Here is a 20,734-nt window from a genome sequence, read left to right as displayed (position 1 = left end):
CTGGTCCCCTCTGGAACCACCTTATGAACATCTTGTGTTCCCCCAATCTGCTTTGGATTCATGACTCTCAAAGTGATTTCCCTGGTCATTCCCCCTCCGTTCCCAGGCCCCATTTCCCTCTACTCCCCAAGACTGAGAGGGGCCAGGCCACTTTTGAGGGCTGCCCAACAAAGGATTGAAGCTGGGTTCCCAGCAACTTCTGCCACCTGGCAGCGTCCACAGCCAGGCAAGCCCTGGGCCCTTCACTCCTCAGACATGTGGCATTAATGGCCCTCTCCACGTCAACCTCCCGTAGACTGCTCGGGGACTTGATGTGACATTCCATAGGCATTCTGCACTCAGCCACCTGCCAAAACACCCTGCCCGTCTATAGCGTGGAAAGTGGCGCTCTGGGTTCACCAGATGGTGCCATCTCTACAGCGCCTTTAACCAGAGGTTGTGACATTCGGGTATGGCTGAGAGAGGAGCCCACAGGACACCGAAGTCACCTCCAAGGCACGTGTTACCTTGTACTTCACTTCCAGTTTAGCAAAGGCACCTTATGAGATTAAAACTCAACACCACACATAGATTTATTGAGAAACGGTTTGTGTTGGACAAGACCAGATGCCCCACACATCCTTTAACCTGAATTTAGAGAAACAGCAAGAAAGCCAAGTCTCAGCCTTGGCTACATGCTGGAAGCCGCCCAGGGCTCTAAAACCCCTGATGTCTGGGCCTCACTCATCCTCAGAGACTCTGATGTAAGCAGTCTGGGCTGGGGCTGGGGCTTCAGGGTTTCTAAAACCTGCCCAGATGATTTCACCCACAGCCCGATAGAGAACCAGGATCTTAGAGTCTATTTTGTGGCTGGCATATAACGGAGCCTGGCCTTTTGGGCCCCGCTTCTGATGCCCTTGTTTTTAACCATTCTTTCTCTTTTACTTCTAATTTAAATTACATTTGCAAGCCACTTAACACTTTTTTGGGGAGGCCTCCCTGGAACAGCCCTGAGCTGGGTCTGTTCTGGTCTCGGGGCTTGGGCTGGTAGGCGTGGCCCTTCACTGGGGAAGGGAGAGAGGGGAGCAGGGAACCCGGCCTCCCAGACACCAAGGGTTCGACTGGGCAGTGGGCACCTTTGTTCTTCTTCATGAGGTACATTTTGAGCCCTGTGGGCCCAGGACCTGCCAGTGGGAGAAGTAGGGAGTCTCCAGCCCTTCTCGTGGGGTACCCCCCTCCTCCAGCCCTGAGTCCCACAACATGGGCTGGGGGAAAGAAGTGATGATTTGTGGCAGGATGGCCGACACGGCCACTCCCTGGGGCCAGTGGGGTGGGGCAGCACGGAAAGGCCTTGCCCTGGGCCCTCTGGACACCTACATCCTGCCCTGGCTTTGTCATCCACCTCCAATCTGACCTCACTCTCTTCCCCACCCCATGCTCGGGCCTCAGTTTCACCCCCTGTAAAATGGGAGGCCTGCACGGGCTGCTCTCCAGACCCTGTCCTACAGGGCACATTTACTTTCAGATTGGCAGAGTCCTACAGAGGGGCACAAATGAGATGATTTTCCTGCGTTAGCAAGAGGATGCTTCTGGGACCATAGGCAGCGTCCAGTCATGTTCCCACATTCCTGTCACTTTCCCCTGGTTGGGCAGGGGATCGCTGGAGGCCAGCTGTGACCTGCCAGGGCTACCAGCCCCATTTGGCCGGCGGCCCCAGGACGGTCTCTGTCACTGTTCTTTCCCGGGCTCGGGCCTGCCACGGCTGTTAGGGAGCATTTGTTGGCGATGGCTGTGGTCCAGGGTGAGGCCCCAGCCCTGCCTTTGACCAGCACCTCTACAGAGTGAGGTCAGGCCTCCTGTGCCGGCACAAATAGAAATTAGGAGGCAATTAGCCCCCCTGGGTGTGTGAATTTCCTTTTGAGGTTTTAGAGGCAGATTTTAGGCAAACAGAGCGTCACTAACAATAATAAGACTTTCCACTGAGATCCTAGCAGGAGGTCACTGGCATAAGATTTCCAGGAAGCCGCGAAGCCAGCATGCCAGAGAGGCGTGGGAACAGGCCTGGTGGCACCTGCTTGCCCCACCACAGCCACCTCCTTGGAGCCCACATGGGGCCGCGAGGTCACCTGTCAGCAAGGACTGGAAGGATTAGGGTCTGGAATCATGTCAGTGGCAGGAGCTTGTTCTTTCTTGTGGGAGGGGGCTGAGGAAGAGAGCAAAGACAAGGGGTCAAGAGCCCCTGGAATTGAGCCCCCAGAGTTGCTGAGTACCTTTGATGAGTTGCTGTCTCTCTCGGAGTCACATCTGTTAAAAGGAAGGCCACAAAGCTGCTTTGGCTACCCCACAGGGCTGCAGTGAAGGTAAAATGGGGCAGGCAAGTCAAAGCGTCGTGATGCAAAACCCTGACTGCTACAAAGACGTAGGGCAGTGATTGAGAGTGTGGCCTGGGGAATCAGACTGCCGAGGTTCAAATCCTGGCCCCATCACTTACTGGCTGTGTGTCCTCGTGCAAGTCACATACCGTCTCTGGGCTTCAGGTTTCCTTATCTGTAAACGAGGACAGTACAAGTCCTACCTCATAGGGTTACTGGGAGGATATAATAGATTGATGTAGATTAAGTGCCAAGAGCAGGACCTGATGCAGCAGAAGCGAATAGAACCAGGGTTCCCAGGAATCTCCAGCCTCAGCAATGGCTGATCAACCCTCTCCAGGCCACAGGCAAGGCGGGGAGCCTGGGGGAGGCTCGAGTCAGCCTTCAGGGAAAGAGGCGTTGAGACTCACAGGAGAGGGGAGGGGACTTCGTGGTCACCGAGGGCTGACTGGGGCCTAGAGCAGGAGTGGTTGGGGCCAGATACATTCGTCCCCTCCTATCCCCTGGGACTTGACAGCTCCACAGAGATGTAGGACGGCTCAGCCCTGGAGTAGGAGCAGGGTACATTCCTTGGTTTTCCTCTCCCGACATGTGGCCTGGACACGTGCCTCCACCTCTCTGAGCCTTGATCTTTCTCATCTGCAAAATGGGAATGATGAGACATACTTGATGGGCTGTTGAAAAGATTAAACCAAAACGTGTTTGTAAATCCTTTAGAGGTCTCCTGGCACATGGTGAGCTCTCAGCTATGACTGTCGCTGCCCCCTGCCCACCCCTACCCCACCTAGGAAGGGCGGGTGCCAAACCTCTAGCTCCAAACATCACCATGGGCATTAGGTGCCTCCTGCATCTGGCTTGTGGGCCTTCCGGTCAATTCCCTCAGATCACTGAGCTGGGAACGGGGAACACTCCTTAGCCTGAAATGAGTCTTGAAACCACAGTCCAGTCGGGCTGAGGTTTGGAAGAACTAGGACTTTGGAGGCCACGGGTTCTGAGTCTGAAGGCCAGCTCCACCCCTTACCGGCTATGTGACTTTGGAAAGGTGGTTGAAGCTCTCTGAGCCTCAGTCTTCCTGATCTGTAAAGCGGGGGATAGCAGCGACCCATCCTCCCCAAGGCGGGCCTGGTGAGCATGGCTGGCTCCCCCGCGCCCCCTGCCGGTGGGCCCGTGCCTCCGCACACGGTAGTCCTGAGCGGCCCGGCCCGGGCCCTCAGCGCCCCCTGCCGGCGGGGCCGCCCCGTGACCCGCGCTTGCCCGCCCCGCCCGCAGGATCGTGCAGATGCTGCTGCCGGTGACCAGCCGCACGCGCGTGCGCCGTAGCGGCATCAGCCCGCTGCACCTGGCCGCCGAGCGCAACCACGACGGCGTGCTCGAGGCGCTGCTGGGCGCGCGCTTCGACGTGAACGCGCCGCTGGCGCCCGAGCGCGCGCGCCTCTACGAGGACCGCCGCAGCTCGGCGCTCTACTTCGCCGTGGTCAACAACAACGTGTACGCCACCGAGCTGCTGCTGCTCGCCGGCGCCGACCCCAACCGCGACCTCATCAGCCCCCTGCTCGTGGCCATCCGCCACGGCTGCCTGCGCACCATGCAGCTGCTGCTGGACCACGGCGCCGACATCGACGCCTACATCGCCACGCACCCCACCGCCTTCCCCGCCACCATCATGTTCGCCATGAAGTACCTGTCGCTGCTCAAGTTCCTCATGGACCTCGGCTGCGACGGCGAGCCCTGCTTCTCGTGCCTGTACGGCAACGGCCCGCACCCGCCCGCCCCGCCGCGCTCCAACCGCTTCAGCGACACGCCCGCCACCGACAAGGAGCCCGCCGTGGTCCAGGTAGGCGGGGGCGCGCCTGGCGGGCGGCGTGGTTCGCGCGCCCAGCGCGCGCTGGTGTGGACGGGTGGCTGATGCCCTCCCGCGGCCGAGTGGCTGCACTCTGGGGGCAGTGGAAGCCCGTGGCTTTAGAGGCCCCAGAACTGAGTGGTTCACGGGAACCGTTACATTCTTTTTTTAATTGGCTCCTCGGTCTTGGGGATTGCTGGGGAATGTGTAAAACTGAGGCGTCCATCACTCGCAGCAAACCTACACCTGGCATATGATGTTGCATGACCAGGATGGGGATGGACGTGAGGGCGGATTGGCCACGGTCAGATGAGGGGCAGGGTGGCCCGGAGGCAGGACGTGTCCGTGGTGATGACCTAAGTCAGAAGTATAATGGCTAATGGGAATCATTTATGGGCCACTTGCTGTGTGCCAAGAAGTTTACGTTCATATATTACCTTAATTCTCATTTAAAGACAAAACAAAACAAAACAAAACAAAAAAACCCTCCAGTTATCATATTCCCATTTTCTAAACCAGGAAGTGGAGGCTTAGAGAGGTGATGGCCAAGCAGCCCACCTCCAGTTTTCGGGTGGATGTTGTTGATGAGGGGGAGTGGGTCTGTGGAGGTGGATCCTGCCAGGAGTGTGCCCCGTATCCGTCCTCGGATCCCTCTGCTGCCCTCCCCAGCCTCGGGTTCCCGGACAGACGTGCTCGCTGAGGCGCTGCCTTTGGTCCTGGGAGCCCCAGCCCCAATGCGTGATCTCTTCCAGTTCTGCGAGATCCTGTCTGCCCCAGAGGTGAGCCGCTGGGCAGGGCCCATCATCGACGTCCTCCTGGACTACGTGGGCAACGTGCAGCTCTGCTCGCGGCTGAAGGAACACATCGACAGCTTCGAGGACTGGGCTGTCATCAAGGAGAAGGCAGGTAGGGGCTGTCGCTGCAGCTACTGGCTGGTCACCCTGTCTGGTTCAGGCCCAGGACTCGGGGCATGTGACTGCTACTAACATTTGATGAGCACCTACTGAGTGCAGAGCTCTGTGCGCAGGTCACATACGGTGTCTCCATGCCTCTGTTCTGTAAATGAGAAGACCCACCGTCCGAAAGATGATGGCACCTGAGCCAAGGTCTCACGGCTAGTGGCAGAGTGGGGATTCAAACCTAGGTCTAACCAACCCCGGAGTCTCGCCGCCAGATCTTTCCAGGATGCTTTAAACGGTTCCAGCTCGCTGAGGAGTATTGGGACTTTTGCAGTACATTGCCCATGTTTGTAGGTCACTGAGAGGTAGTGTTGCGGGGTAGAGGAGAGATGGTGGTCTCAGGCATTTCAAACTGCAAAGTACATACAAAGCATCTGGGCATTTTGTTAAAAATGCAGATTCTGACTCGGCAGGCCAGGCGCAGGGCCTGAGAGTCTGCATTTCAGCACGCTCCCAGGTGGTGCCCATGCTGCTGGCCCCCAGACCACACACGGGGAGCGGTACTGGTCTGGGAGGCAGGGCTCTGGAGCCAGGGGCTTGCTGGGTGACCATCCACGGGCCTCAGCATCCCCAACTGCACCGAGAAGGTTGGGCAGGCTCCTTGTCTAGCCCCCTCCATCCTGCCAGCATGAGGTGTTTGCAAGTGGGTGTGCCTGGCGTGTGGACGGGGCAGCCTGGCTAAGTCAGGCTGAGAACCCCTCTTGGGCATGATGGAGCCCACCTGGGCAGGTGGTGTCAGAAGTAGTCAAACTGGGTGCTGCCGCTGGTACTGAGAAATAGGCGTCTGCCCAGAGGAATCCCATTTGCCCCAGGGCTTTCTCACACTCTCAGGGGCACAGACCCGTCTCTGGCCAAGTGTTTGTCAATCACAGAGCAGAGAGGCTGACCCGCAGCAAGTTTCTATTATGTCCCCAGATGAGACTGCGCTGCCCTGTTGCCTGTCCACTGACTGTCCAGGTGCCCTGGACCCCAGTGCCCCAGCTCTGACTTGCCACCTTCTTCCTTGATCCCCGAGCCCTGTGGGACCCAGATCTACTGTAGGATTTTTCATTCGCACAAATGCCTAGGAAGCATTTGAATTGGACCCTTGATAAAGGTATCAGGGCAGTGATGGGGGAGGGTGGTGGTGACTTGCCCACTCCCTGGGGCTCAGCGCGAGAGGCTCGATGAACATTCACTGTGTTCATGAATAACTGCTTGCTATCCCCGTGACCCTTAGCCACTAGAGGACCCTGGAGCGGTCCATGCTTAGATGTGGGCCCTGCCCCTCGCTGTCCCCTTCTGCCCCCCTAGAGGACAATCCCTCCTGAGATCTAGTCCCAGGGAAAAACACGCACACCCCTTTGGTGTGCTATAAACATTTACTAATGGAACAAAATAGTTCTTACCCAATACCTATGTTGCTGACTTTAAAGACCACACCGCATCTGCAGAACACAGTCCACAGGCTTTTTCATCTCATGCTGGGACGTGGACCTCATTACTCCGGGACAGTGGGCTTCAAGAGTTGGCAGGTCTCCCAGAACTCACCCAGGCCACCAGCCCAGCCCCCGTGGGCCTGTGTCCTCTGCTCACCAGTGGCGTTTGGCCTTCCTCCCCACAAGTTGTCTTCTCTCGGCCGAGAAAGGGGCTGAGGTTTCCAGATGGGAGGCTCTGTCCAAAGCGAGACCAAGGAGCCAGAAATGCAGCTACCTGCCATTACCTCCACATTCCCTCCGCACCCCAATACCCCTGCATCACCACGGCCCCCTTGGCGTGGCACTGCTGCTTCGCCCCTGCCTCCCTTCTTCACCTGGCAAATCCCTACCTGCCCGCCTGTCAGGACCCTGCTCAGATGGCACCATCTGGTATGGAAGCCTTCCCCGAAGTCCTGGGCAGGCCCCTCTGCATCTCCGGCCCGAACACAGGGCCATGCCACGAAGGGGTCAGCATGTGTTTGTTGAATGAATGAATGGCATGCTCTGATTCAACGAACGCCGTCCCCGTGCCAGACCCTGGGCCCAGGGCTGAAATAAATTGCCCTCTTACTAGACACATCAATCCCTGTTCCTACCACACCCCCTCGCCCTTAGCTGAGAACACTCTACTGTATGAGGTATCCCAGGAGGGCTCCTCAGGGGGAGGCAGCCAAGTGGGATCTTAGGACGTGTGGGGAGGTGTCCCCCATCCCGGCCCGCACCCTAGCCTCTCTGCACCACCAGAGCTCAGGGCTGAATTCCATTCATGGGGGCACTTCACAGGTGGAACTCTCTGACCCCTCTGCTAAGGCTGTGCTGGGGGTCCGGGCTGTGTATATAGAGGAAGGAGCACAAGACGAGGGGGATGGCAGCTCTGGTTCCGGGTGCGGTCCTCGCTACATCCTCACCTGTGAAATGGGTTTGTACCTGCCCCAGCTACTTCCTTGGGCTGCGCCTATCAATGAGGGGCGACAAGGGGGAAGCTACTTTGTCAAATCTTTTCAGTTGGCAGGGGCTGGGGTTACAGAGCTCCCCCTCTTTTTAAAAAAAAAATAGGCTACATGCTTAGCGTGGAGCCCAATGCGGGTCTTGAACTCACGATCCTGAGATCAAGACCTGAGCCGAGATGAAGAGTTGGACACTTGGAGCGCCTGGGGGACTCAGTCGGTTAAGCGTCTGCCTTCGGCTCAGGTCATGATCCCAGGGTCCTGGGATCGAGTCCCGCATGGGGCTCCCTGCTCAGCGGGAAGCCTGCTTCCCCCTCTCCCTGCTGCTCCCCCCCTGCTTGTGCTCTCTCTCTTTCAAATAAATAAATAAATAATCTTTAAAAAAAAAAGAAAAGAGTCAGGCACTTAACTCCCGGAGCCACCCAGGCGCCCTTCAACACCCCGCGCCTCTCTGGCTACATCGACTAGGTGTCTCCTATCGGCCCGCGGTCACAGATGCAAACTCCGTGCTGGTTGCGAGCAGCACGGCAGCAGTTCTCTTTTCTCTCCTTTCCCCAGAACTTCCCAGACCTCTGGCTCACCTGTGCCGGCTGCGCGTGAGAAAGGCTGTGGGGAAGCACCGCATCAAGCTCCTGGACGACCTGCCGCTCCCCGGCAGGCTGATCAGGTACCTGAAGTACGAGAGCACCCAGTAACCGAGGCTGCGAGGAGGAGCGGCTCCTCAGACTGTTTCACTAAAGCCTCTGGACGGAGGCGGCGGCCCCAAGCCCCAGGGGAGGGGACCTGGTGGTAGACAGAGGCTGTGGGCTGCCAGCCGCTCAGCTGGGGCAGCTCCCGCCTCCTTGCCAGGTCTCTGGGCCCGAGCTTTGCCCGGACCAGAGAACAGAATGTGTCAAGTAGAAGAAACACCGTGTTTGTTTTCAAACTGCTGAGTAGACCCTGGACCTTCTCTGCCATTGGGAATGGCGGAGCCTCCATCCCTGGGCCTGGGAGGGGGGCGCAGGGCAGAACTTGGGGTGGCCTGGGGGAAGGTGGGAGCCAGCAGGGAAGCCCCGGCCCCAACGCTGGGCTGTGGCTGGAGCACTTTCAGGGATGAGTCTGCCTTTCCAAGACAACCTCGCTGCGGGGCTGTCCCCGTCCCCTCCCCCTTTGCTCCGCAAAACTCTCCACTTGACTTCTGAGCTTTCTTCTCGGAGGTGTGGTCTGGTGGGGGTGGCTGGGAAGCCCACCTTAAGTACAATAAATGTTGCAGAGATGACACCTTGCCCAGCGAAGTCCCTCTTTCCCCCCCGCCCCCAGGGCCCAGGGTCCTCAGCACTGCTCCTGGAGGAAGTGGGTGTGGGGCAGGTGCTGGGACAGGGCGCACAGACCCCTAGATGTATCCCCTTTGGGCTTCTGAGAGCCAGAGCGGAGCTGGGGGCCCAAGGAGAGGGGCAGCTTCCTGCCCTGTGAGCAGAGCGGTCCGGGTTGGTTTCTCTCTCCTGCTTCAATCACCATGGAAACGGGAGCTCCATCACAAACAGGGCTCGGTGTCTACAAGTCTCCTGACACCTGGGATTGCCTTGCACACACATGTTTCCTGGCAGTCTGTCTTCACATCCTGCCCACCCCTATTTTGCTACAGAAGTTGAGATACTAGGGAGGAGAAGAAATGTAAATGCTGGCCACCTGAGCCACGGCGCTGAAGCGGTGGCTGCCGTCAACCCCTGCAAAGGCACCAAACGGGGGGCACGAGGCCCTGTCCCCTCAGCTGCCTCCGTGGGTCCTCGTGTGGCTCTGCGGGGCTTCAGGCGGGTGTGGTCATGGCACCTTCTTGGGTGCTGAGGCCAGCTTGCCCTGTTGCCACGATGCTGCAGTGGAAAGCGTGATGAAAGCCACGGGAGTCCAGGCCAGTCTGCGGTGACACCTGACGGAGCAGGTGACCTTGCCTGGAGCCGGCACCCGCCCCGCCCCAGAATCCGGAAGTGTCTTAAGTGCGGTCAAATGTCATTTCTGGGTTTGGCAAAATGAGCAGCTGGGCGGTGGGGGAGCCCAGCTTTGAGGTCCAGCTCTGCCCTTGGCTTGCTCCTCTGGGGCCTCAGATTCCCCATCGTTGTGGTCCCCAGCGTCCTTGCCAACTCCTCCATACTGGCTCTCCGTGGAACCAGTAAGACCCAGTGTCTTCCTGAAGAGGAAAATTCTGCCAAGCAGCACTTTCCAGCCACAGGTCAGAGGGGACTCAGCCACATCTTGCGCACTCCTTCATGGTCCTGATGGGAAAACAGGCCCAAAGAGGGGAGGGGACTTGCCCCGGCACACATAGCAAATCCCTGAGGTTTTAACCCAACAGTGCCTCGCCAGGGTCCCCTATGGCCTTGCTGCAAGAGATCCTAAAGAAATCCCCACGGAAACCTGCATCCTCTCACACTGGAGATGTTCTGCCAACAGCCCCTAGGGGAAATGGCCAGAGAGGGCTCAGTGCATAGTCAGGGGAAAACCCTGACCGAAAATTGTCTTTGCCCATCTGGCAGCCAGAGGGAGAGCCTTTAATCTCAGATGGGGGGTCGGCAGTCCTCCGTGATGAGCCAGAGCAGAAAGATGTTTGGGTGCATTTAGGATGGGGCTGGGTATCTGGCAAACTATAGCATTTCTCAGGTCCCCTGTACATCCTAAGGAGTCCTAACAGGCAGTGGCCAGGGACACTGGGCCGGGTGGGGACTGCGGTCTGAGGGAGGTGCCCCCCTGGAGGAGGGGAGGTTGAGAAGGCAGGTGGGGGGGGCAGCCACAGGTGTTCAGCCTGTGCGGTTAGCATTGGTACCACAGGCTGTAGGAGGTGGGGTACCTGGGGCTGGGAGGCATCAGCACCGCACTGCGTTCTCAGGGTACTGATGCTCGTCCATACTGGGCCACAGGCACTGGTCAAGGCCCCTCCTCCTCCCCAAGCGTCTTGCCCAACCTTGGCCTTCTCAGGTCCTGGCAGCCCCACCTCCCCACAACCCAGAAGCTGAAGGGTTAATGCTTGGCCAGCGAGGGGGGTGGGGGCGGTGCCGTTCCCAAGGGCCTGTTCTGATTGGTCGGTGCTCAGGCTGGGCTGGTGGTTACGTTTCTTGACCACCACTGCTCCCCAGAGGACTTTAGAGCCCTGACCCTCTGCAGAAACCCCCTCCCCCACCCCCAAACTTTGGCTCCAGAGGTGTCTCAACAGCGTCACCAAACACTCAAAATCCTGAAAGTGGTTCCATTTCATTTCGCGGGCAAGAGCACGTGCGAGCTAGTGCTGGGGATCTGAGGTAGGGGGTGAGTTCCAGTGTTTCCCTTTGAGCCAGCGCCACTCACGACTCACTTGTCCGTCAGCAGAGTCATCTGCTGTTACCACAGCTGCTTTTTTTTTTTTTTTTAACCACAGCTTTCCTAGATGTGTTTTTCCCCACTTTGTTTCTGCATGGGGAGTCGGTGCGGTGTGCTTCTGTCTAGCTGCTTCCTAGCAAAGGTTTCTGCTTGCAGAGGAAGCCTCCCTGCATTTGAATTCATGTATCACTGGGTGTGCCCTGGGAAAGGAGCCCAAGAGGAGCTGCGGGGGGGGGGGGGGGGGGGGGGGGGGCAGAGCATGGTGCGCTGGGGCAGCACTCTGAGAAAACACGCCCCCCTGGAGCTCGGCTCCTCCAGGGAGTACAGTTAGGTGGCCTGGATAACCAGGAGAGGCGACTTTTGGTTGGCGCAGCTCTCCCTCGGGTGTGTCGTAGCACCTTATTATGCCAGGTGTGCTCTTCATCATCCCCACGACAACCTGTGCAGGTCTATTTTCAACCACATTTTTCTGATGAGGACATTTTGGCACAGAGAAGTTAAGTAACTTGCCCAAGGTCACACAGCTGGTAGATGGCAAAGCCTGGATTGGAGCTTTTAACACCCTCCTGTACAGTGGGGGAGGGGCTGAGCCTCATTCGAATGGATCTGGAAGGGTCTTCCTGATGTGCAGGGGGAGAGAAGGGGACATGCAGGGCAGACCAGAGCAGCCCAGGGTGAGGGTCCCGAGGCCCTATCCTGGGTGCTAGATAATTACTCTGAACAACCCTGCTGGTGTCACATGGTTTCCGTGCCTTTCAAGTCCTCCAAGACCAGAAGCCTTAAACTACCAGAAATCCACCAGCTTCCCAGTGAGCAAGCTGCCCTCCCGTGGAGATGCTCCACTCCTCAGGAATCCTAGAGTAAAAACAGGCAGGAAGGAGAAGAACCCTTAATCACTAATCCTGGAGCCTTGGGTTAGGAAGGATTCTGAGGGCGTATCTGGCCCCCGAAGGAGACAGTCTGCGACTAGTTGAAGAACTGGTAGGTGCAACTGTTTGCTATTGCTGACCTAGTCCCCCACTTTACAGAGGGGGAAACCAAGGCGCAGAGGGAGATTAACTTTCCAACATCATGCTAATTAGGGCACAGTAGCCCCCAGCCGGGGCTGGCCCTGCACCAGTCCCAGCTGCGAGAACGGGGCTTCGATGGAATGAGCAGCTCGATGCCCCCAGCAAGTCCGTGTGCCCTCAGCCTTGGAGCCACGTCCGCACGCGGCAGGGCGAATCCCGCGCCAGGATGGAGGTGCATGCCTCTCCAACGGCTGTGGCAACTGGACACCATGAGGGCAAACCCCAGGGGCCAATCCCTGCCACCAGCCCCCCCCCCCCGCCCCCCGTGCATTGTCACAGACAGAGGCCCTCATCGTTCCATTGTGTGCCAGGCACTGCACCAGGCCCAGGAAGAGGGCCATCGGCAGGTCACCCAGGAATCTGACTTCGCTAGAGATTTTTTTTTTCCGGCTTGTCCACAAGGAGCCAAGCTCCAGTTTGTCCTGATTTTCCCTCTGACCAGGCTCGGGCAGGACTGCCTTGGCCCAGCCTCTGCTCTGAGGCCATAATCAGAATGGAAGGCACAGCAGAGGGGGACCATTCTCGTCCTGCCCCTCACCCTGCAGGTGGGGCAAGGAGGCCCCAGGAGGAAGGGTCCAGCACCACATCCCATCGTGGAGCCAGGACTGGTACTCCCCTGGTACTGGCCTCCCTATTCTCTGGAGCACTTCGGACCGTCTGGAGATCCAGGCCTCCCCCATCCTCTGCTCTCGGACACAGGCAAGCAGAGCATCCTTCCCCGGTGACTCCTCTCACCCCCCCTTCCTTTGAATTGAGCTGCTGGCCCGCAATTCTTAGCTTGGGGACCATTCAACTCCATGACATCCAAGATGTGGAAACTGCAAAAGAAACGTCTTTATTCTTTTAACCTTCTTAATATTTACAAAAAACAAAAAGAACAGAACTGAGATTGGCTTACACAGTGGGTGGCCGATGAACAGATGTGTAACTCTGGCTTCTGGAGTGGCGGGCAGGCCAGGGCAAAGCCCCACCACCCAAGACCGGCCCAAGGACAGTGGGACAATTGGTCGGGCTCTGGTCTGGTTGGAGAGGGGCCAACGGAGCCCAGCCCCATAGCTCCCAAGGCTGCAGGGGCTGACTTGGCGACTGCCTGAGAAGCCCCTGCCCCAAACCATCCTCTGCCTCCCAGACACACACAAAGGAAAGGCTCCCAAGAGGCCACACCACTGCCCAGCTCACTCTGCACAAGGAGCGCTCCTGGGGGCCCCTAACACCCCTGCAGGCCAGAGGTGGGAGCTGAGGCCCTCCCAGCCCAGCTAGAGGTAGCCAAAAACATTGAAGATGGGCGGGGGCACAGCCGGCTTGGTAGGGATGGGCTTCAGAACCACGGGTCTGTACACTTTCTGCCCCGGCCCATCCGCATCCTTGCAGAAGTGGGCCAGCTCCCCAGGGGAAGCCGGGCTTTTCCTCCACAGGCCCAGGCTGGGGACCAGGCTCTGAGGCAAGGCCCCTGGATGACCAGCATAGATGGGCTGTCCATGGTACTGGAAGGGGCAGCAGCTCCAGGCATTGACGCGGCCCACCAGGGAGACCCCAGACATCTTGAGTGGCTCCTTTTCAGCCAGTGCCCTTGGAGACACGGGCACGGGGGCCATCTCAGGATCCAAGGGCTCCAAGCCTTTGCAATGTTTCTTACCCTCATAGGGAGGTCCCTCCCTGGGGCCCAGTCCCCCCTCCAGCCCCAGGGGGTAGCTGTGTGTGGGCCGAGGCTCTTCCCAGAAGGAAGCGGGCAGCTGTCTTTTCCTCATGGGCACCTGGCCAGGCCTGGCAGCTTCTGGATTCTGCCTCTGTAGGCTCTGCTCCCTAGAGAGACATTCCTCCCTGTAGGGGTTCCCCAGAGCCTTCTCCTTGTAGCACCCACCCCCGCCGGGACTGCAATCCTGGCCAGAATCGAGGGGCAGCCTCCCGGGCCGGTCCTCGGGTCCCCTTTTCAGGTGAGGCTCGGCCCCTCTGCCGGGGAGGCCCCGAGGAAGCCGGGAATACTTCTGGGAGAAGCGTTTGAGCTGCTTCTGCAGGTACTTGCGGTGGTCCACTGAACGGCGGCACGGCGCGGACTTGTCCAGGGCTGCCTTGATGTCGCTGGACGCCAGGTTCACAAAGTTCAGGAGCATCTTCACGTCACTGTCGGATGCCATCACCAGGGGACCACTGCATGGGGCTTTCCATGAAGAGCGTGGGCTCTGCTGGTGGCTGGCAGCTCCAGGGAAGGGCACAGAGCTGACCTGGGGTGGGGGGACATGCAGGTCGTTGGCGGTCTCTCCAAGCACCCGCGCCCAGCCCTCCCCAAAGGCCTCCTCCACAGGAAACAGAGTCCTGGGTCACCGGCCGCCCGTCCAGGCCGCCAAGGGTTTCCTCCGCATCTGTGAGGGGACAGGCCAACAGGCAGTCTGCCTGAGTCTGTGGCCCTCTACTTGCAGCTGAGGTTCAGAGAGGTTGGGCGACCTGCTCAAGGTGACCCAGCTACAGGTGGCATTGCTGGGCCCAGAGCGCAAGTTTCCACGGGCCAGCCCACCGCGTCTCCCACACACCACGCTGCCAACGTGCACAACTTGCCAGCAAGGTTTTTATTTTCTGAGCTGAGGCGACTGCTCCACTTTCAAGCAAGGCCAAGCCCCCTCTCTCCCTGGCGGTGCCCTCCTCCTCCCACCCCCGCCCCCAGCCCGGCTCGCACTGGCCCCCCTCGCCGGGTCCCCACGCTCCACCCACAGCGCTCACGCAGGACGGGCAGGACCCCTGTCTGGCACTCGAGCCTCGGCCTGCCTGGCGGGCTGATCTCAGACCGCGGGCAGCGGGACGCCCCCGTAGAAGCATCTGCAGCAATTTCATGCCTCCTGGGCCACCACCCGAGGCACCTCGCCCCTCCCCCAGGCCCCAGCCGGCCCCACGCCCCCACCCGGTCGGCTGGAGCCGCCCGAGCCGCCACACTGACCGAGGGTGCAGGCCGGCCCCCGGGCCCCCCGCCGCCGCCGCTGCCGCCGACGTGGCCTGGCAGGTTCCCCGCTGCAGACCTGGGCCAGGCCCGGCGTGGCCGGCGAGCTCCGTGCGTCCGGCTGGAAACAGTAGTGCAGCCCTCGAGTGGGCTGGATGGAGGACGAGTCCCCGGAGCTGGGGGGCCCCTCAGGCCAATCAGGAGCGCCTCTCCAGATACAAAGCATCCCAATCAGGCGGCAGCGCCCCGTTCCCACATTCTTTGCCGTCACAAATTGTCACCATGGGGACCATCACAAAAAAGACAGCTCCCAAATGCAATCATTTCCCGGTAAATTTCTACCCTTCAGCCCCTCCTCCCCTTGACCTCGGTTCCCTGGTTTCTCGAGGGGGCACTGTGTGTGTGTGTGTGTGTGTGTGTGTGTGTGTGTGTGTGTGTTTAAAAAGTGCAGGGTTGAGGAGGGGCTGGGCCCAGAAGAGATGGGCTTGCATGCCTCCCCTAAAGACTCCAGGCCGACAGCCTACAGCTGCCATGCTCCAGTGCAGACAGACAATCGGACAGGGTAAGCCGGGGCGGGCTGCTTCCCCCTCTGTCCTTGAGTGTTGAGTGTCTCTCCCTCTCTCTCCTCTCTCTGCCCCTCTCTGCCCCACTCTCTGTCTCTGTCCCTGTCCATCTGTCTCTCCCTCTTCCCAGCCCCCCACCCCGAGGCGCGGGGCCGCGGGCAGCCTGGGAGGGCCAGCAGCACGCTGATGTCGGGAAAGGTAGTGGGGAAGGGCTCTCTAACGAGGTGCTGGGATATCCATGGGAAGGGAGCCGGAGTTCTCAGGAATCTTGTCTTTATGTTTGCTTCCTCAATTGAGCTGCACAAAGCCTGAATTGCCCATTCAGCGCGGCCGGACAAAAGGCTGGCGTCGCACGGTCCCCTCGCATTTGTAGTCAAACAGTTAGGGACTTAAATCGAGTCGTCATGATGGAGAAAGAGGTGGACAAAGCCCATAGAATTGCCATCAGCAAACATTTTCCTGTGTCATATTAGCCAGTCTCCATGGCTCCCCTGGCCTGGGGACAATGGCACAAGTTTGCACACTTGGCTACTGTCACCGTGCCAACGCCGGCGGGGCCGCAAGCGGGCCGCTCTGAGCGAGCAAGGGAGCCCCGAGCCGGCCGCTGGCCCTGCCCACTGACTGGCCGCGGGGAAGGTGAGGCCGCCGGTGGAGGGAGGGAGGGAGGCTGCCTGGGGAATGCTGATGGGCGCGGCCTCCGTGCCAGCCGCTGGCGGCCCGCACCTCCTGCCTTTGCCCCATGCTCGGCCTCCTCTCCCCCGCCCCCCCACCTTGTTCTCCTGTCCTGCAGTCAGCTGACCGGCCGGCCGCCTATACCCCAACCGCACCTCTGCACCACTATCTAAAATGCCAAGGACTCCTCTCCGAGGTCCCCCGCCCGCGTGGGCGCAGTAGCAGGGCAGGCCCGGGGACTCACCCGGGAGGATGGTCCCACCCCCTCCTGCTGACCAATAGGCAGCTGCTGCCGGCACACTGTGGCCTGGCTTCAAGCCACCTCCTCCTCTGGCCTGAGGGTCCCTACGGGCACAACGAAGGGTTTGGGGGAGAGGGCCCTGCGCCCGCCAGCTGTAACTCAATTTAGGCATTTAGGATCCGGAGCAGGATTCTCCACTGGGGGGGCTGGGGAAGTATGGGCTGACACAGAAATGTCCTTGGGCCGGAGCATCCTGGACCATTGGCCATCCCAGGCCCTGGAGACTGATCCTTATCTGCAGCAGCGGGACAGCTAAATCACTGTGGCTTTCAGCCCCTGAGATCTGGGGGCTGTCTCTGCAGCAGAACCTAGCCTCGCCTGATTGTGAGGGGCAGGAAGCATCTTTTTGCTCTAAGCCAGCCCTTACGCAAGGCTGCCCTGAGGTCACCAGTTTGGGCTCCCTGCTGCCTAGTGCTTGGGGGCCAGGGCGCACAGCTTGGCCAGTGTGCGAATCCCTCCCTAACCCAGCGCCGGCCCACTCAGCCACCCTCTGCATCATTCTGTGCTGGGGCCCTGGCCTCCTGCCAGCCCCTTCCCACCTCGGCTTCTTGCACACTCTGTGTCTGCACGCGTGCTGCAGCCCACCTGGCCTTGCTTGCTGGTGACATCATCCCCTCGCTGCTCGGACAACAGCAAACCCCCAAGGTCGGTGAGCTCTGTGGGGTCCAAGTCCATGTCGTAAAAAATCATTCCATAGCTCTTAATATGGGCTGTTCTTCCTGTGTGTTCTCCCCACTTATTGAGGAAAGAGGGAGGGAGGGAGGGAAGGAAACTGATACTTGGTGGGCACCTCATACGTGCCAAGAGCTGCAACCACTGATCACACGTGAAAGATCCCACCTGACCCCGTGACAGCTCAATGCAGGTGCTATGGCTGCCACTTACACGTGAGGAGTGTGAGGTTGAGCTACTTTCCCAAGGCTTCATGGCCAGCAAGCGGCAAAACCGAACTTGAAGCCGGGCCTGTCTGCACGCAAAGCCCGCGTCAGTCCCCCATGCGTTGCTTCCCCGAGCGCCTACCCAGCACCAGGCACTGATGGAGTGCTGTCGGGTTTGAAAGCGTCGGAAACCAGATTTTATATGTAAGTCCTGGGCTCATCTCTTCTGTCCGTCTGTCAGAATATGACTCTTGACATCTGCCTTGGGAGTATGGAAGCAGCAGCTCTGGGACATCTTTCGAGGGGACAGGTGGCCGCCGTGAAGAACTGTGGCCTGAGATCCAGATCCGTGGCCCTACAGTGACCTGGCCGCACCCGGGCCCCTGGGGGACTGCCACAGGCTTGGGAAGCCTCCTTCGGGTTTTTCTGTCTGTAGCTCATATGAACAGGTGGAAGACATCCGTAATACCGACTCTGCCTTATTCTAGAAAGACTTCCTTTCACAGTGCTTCTCCCATATGGTCCTGCGTCTGGACAGGGAAGAACTGTTTTCCCCATGTATATTTGGTGACACACCCAGAGACAAGCTGCCCAACTCAGGACTGACTGACTGAGAGGACCCTGTCCTCTCGGCATTCTTCAAGGCCCAGCTCAAGCATCCCCTCCTCCAGGAAGCCTTCCACCCACTCCCAGCATTACCAGTGACACCTTCTCCACCCCCCAGTGTATAGATTCAAAATGAAGTCTAACCTCCTTGGCCTAACACAGAAAGCCCTTAGTAATCTGACCTTCAAACGGGGCCTGGCACAGAGTAGTTTCTCACTAAATGTTTCATGAGTTAAATATTTTGCCCATTCCACTGAATAGAATTTATCTTGTGGACTGGAAACACTGCTTCCTGCAACTGTTTGTTTGATTACTGTTTGCCCCACCCACCCCTCCACCTTCACCTGGGTGAGTTCCATGAGAGCAGGGCACAACAGATCCTTCATCTCCGTATCTCCACGGACTAGAATGGCCGCAGCACAGAGCAGGACTCATTCAAGGACCCTTGTGATCACTGTGCTTGAACTTGACGACGAATCCTCTGTGTTCCTTCGGGACTGTGGGTGCCTTGAACGCAGGACGCCTCAGTTCACCATCACATCTCCCCCAAGTGTCTGCTAAAGGCAAGCGAGTGGTGCTGGCTGGACCTTGAGAGTCCTTCCTGATCCTCTGCTGTCAGGGGTGCCAGTCTCTGACCTTCCGGCTGTGCAAACCCCTCCTCAAGATTATTTACATGGCCCAGGGTCAGGGAGTCCCCGCTTCAAGCGACTCCATTCAGCACCTACCGCGTGCAGGGACCAGAGGGCATGCTTGTTCCTGTCCCCGATGCAACTCGCTAGAGGGGAGATCAACTCTGTTGTGACGACTGAACAGTCATCTTCCGTCCCCCCATCACTGAGAGGCACACCCTAACTTCCCCTGGTTTCCCAAAGTGCCGGGAGCCACCATCCAGAACATCTGGATATCATTTGACACAACCCACTTCTAGAATTTAGCTAACACAGCTGCAGATCGTAACCGAAAGTGAGAGGGGACAGTTGACAATGACACACACCTATCCAGAGGGGCCCCGGGACGTCATCTGGGGCAGTGGGCTTTCAAGCTGCATTTACGCAGAGAAGCCCAATACCTAGAACAGCGCCAGTGACGGGCTAGTTCAGATTTATTTCGTGCACGCGGATGCATACTTCCCGCTTATTTTGCAAACAGTGGATTCAGATGAGGAGGATGTTTTGATGACCTACAACTCTGAAATAAGGGGTTGTGGATTACGGGTCTGCCATCTGCCATATTTTGCTTTGGTTCCAGAACCTATAGAAATCTTGACTTAGATAAGCAGCTAAAATGGTAACTTTTTCAGTCTACCTAGCAATCTCAGGATCATCATCCAATGAAAACCGTTCACCCAAGAAGCTTCATCAACTCGTCCCCTGAGGCGTCGTTAACCAGTTAACTGCCCAGGTTAACCAGTCGCCAGCCTCGTGTGTTAGTTAGCTTGTGAGCTATAACTCGTTTGAGTGCGTGTTTATTAGTATGGTTTTTAGAACGTAGTATTTTAAGTTGTCAAAAATAACTTTGAAAGGAAACTTTACCTTTCCACACCTCGGTAGAGAGTTCGGTTCCAAAAGATGGGTCATCTTCCCATTTTAGAGGCAGAGTCAATGAGGCCCAGACAGAGGAGCAGGTTCACCCAAAGCAGGATGAAGATGGCAGCTCTGTCCTGCAGCCTGCCACCCGGTGAGAGCCCAGCCCTAACCAGCACTCACCACTCGATCAAGGTATGTAACACGTATTAAGCCACTTGTTCAATGGATAAGGAGACTGGCCCAAGGTCCTCTGGTCAGTAATCAGGCAGAGCAGGGACTGGGATGCGGGCAGCCAGGTCCGGACGCTTGGTGGTGACCATTGTACGAACCGTTCCCTAATGACCCTTGGGGCGTTGCTGACCCAGAGACCCAGACGTGCCCCTCCTGACCCTGGTGAGTTAGGTCTGACCACCTCAACCCAGGAGACATACAAATGCCACCTGAGAGGCCCAGCGGCGGGGCCAGCACCCCCCGGACGTGTGACAGACGTCACAGGATGATTTATGTAACCCCCTTACATAAGGGGGGCCTTCTGTCAAAGAGAGGCCAGAGGCAAGCTGTCAGCTGTAATCAGAACAGGCAGGCTCTCCACTGCCTCGGGACGGGGGGCATCGGGTTGAAAGAAGCCCCTTTGGCTGCCAGGCCGGGGGCTTCCTGCCCTGGCGACCTCCCCTCCCACCCCAGGCTGAGCACCAGCACGGCGGGGCCCTCAGAGCGCCCGGAGACCTCACGATGCCCCCGAAGAAGTCACAGCTCAGCTCGTCAGTCCCTGCGCCCCCGGTCGTGGCTCAACCGCAGTGACAGTGACAAGTGTCAGAGTGACCATCCTGAAGGCTGAGCTCACCGTAGCTCGCTGGCAGAGTGGACCATGAGGATTAAGGGAGAACGTCTGTGACAAAGACTAGTACAGCGCCTGGCTCCGAGTCAATGCCCTCCCCCCAGCTCTTCCCCTCTGGGCAGGGGCCAGGGGCTGGTGTGACTAGAATGACACAGCAGTCATGCCTTCGTGCCCCTGTCGGGCGACCCCCATGGACCACCGCCCCCCGCTGATCCCTGCTACCGTGCCATGCGTCCGTCACCTGGACTGTATTTTCGGGAGCCTCTCTGGTGTGTCTCCTCACCCCACCCAGGGCACAGCCGGAATGAAAAGTCCGTTTAATCTCAACTGCCAACTCGGATTCGATTGGTGATGGCTGGCAGGTGCCCTGTGGAAAGATTCTGAGCCCGCCTCCCCCCCCACCGACCCCAGACCCAGCACCCCCCCCGCCGGCGGGCGGAGCGGAGGCGACCCGACAACTAGCATTAAAG

The 20,734-nt window shown here is 58.6% G+C and overlaps 2 protein-coding genes and 1 long non-coding RNA gene across 9 annotated transcripts in view; 2 read left to right on the top strand and 1 right to left on the bottom strand.

The window, feature by feature from the left end:
• Positions 1–8,803, top strand: part of ASB2 (ankyrin repeat and SOCS box containing 2) — a 28,694-nt gene extending 19,891 nt beyond the window's left edge. The window contains exons 7-9 of the mRNA XM_032405852.1: positions 3,621–4,185; positions 4,944–5,097; positions 8,113–8,803. Of these exons, the coding sequence (XP_032261743.1) occupies positions 3,621–4,185; positions 4,944–5,097; positions 8,113–8,249 (856 nt within the window). The 3' untranslated portion in view covers positions 8,250–8,803. The remainder of the gene's footprint in view (positions 1–3,620; positions 4,186–4,943; positions 5,098–8,112) is intronic.
• A 3,977-nt stretch (positions 8,804–12,780) lies between these two features.
• On the bottom strand, positions 12,781–16,972 carry FAM181A (family with sequence similarity 181 member A). 2 transcript variants are annotated; one of them, XM_032405850.1, is made up of 3 exons: positions 16,214–16,972; positions 14,881–15,087; positions 12,781–14,173 (listed from the first exon to the last, which is right to left on the bottom strand). In XM_032405850.1, exons 1-3 carry the CDS (start codon positions 16,526–16,528, stop codon positions 13,208–13,210), a joined length of 1,488 nt encoding a protein of 495 aa, XP_032261741.1. In that variant the 5' UTR covers positions 16,529–16,972; the 3' UTR covers positions 12,781–13,207. The 2 variants fall into 2 exon arrangements, with proteins under 2 accessions (XP_032261741.1, XP_032261742.1); XM_032405851.1 differs by lacking the exons at positions 14,881–15,087; positions 16,214–16,972 and adding an exon at positions 14,658–14,749.
• The window catches only part of LOC116633258, a 17,767-nt gene continuing 12,073 nt past the window's right edge, over positions 15,041–20,734 (top strand). For 5 of the 6 annotated variants that reach the window (XR_004299597.1, XR_004299598.1, XR_004299596.1 and 2 more), the window contains exons 1-2: positions 15,041–15,442; positions 19,491–19,618. This is a non-coding gene — a long non-coding RNA (uncharacterized LOC116633258). Of the gene's footprint in view, positions 15,443–19,490; positions 19,619–20,110; positions 20,621–20,734 lie in introns of those variants that run through there. The other variant, XR_004299599.1, reaches the window with a different exon arrangement.

The sequence above is a fragment of the Phoca vitulina genome, unplaced genomic scaffold (genome assembly GCF_004348235.1).
Source record: "Phoca vitulina isolate PV1807 unplaced genomic scaffold, GSC_HSeal_1.0 scaffold7, whole genome shotgun sequence".
NCBI classification, from domain to species: Eukaryota; Metazoa; Chordata; class Mammalia; order Carnivora; family Phocidae; genus Phoca; species Phoca vitulina.
Note: the sequence above shows the minus strand (reverse complement) of the source record. Positions and strands in the feature narration are given on the sequence as shown.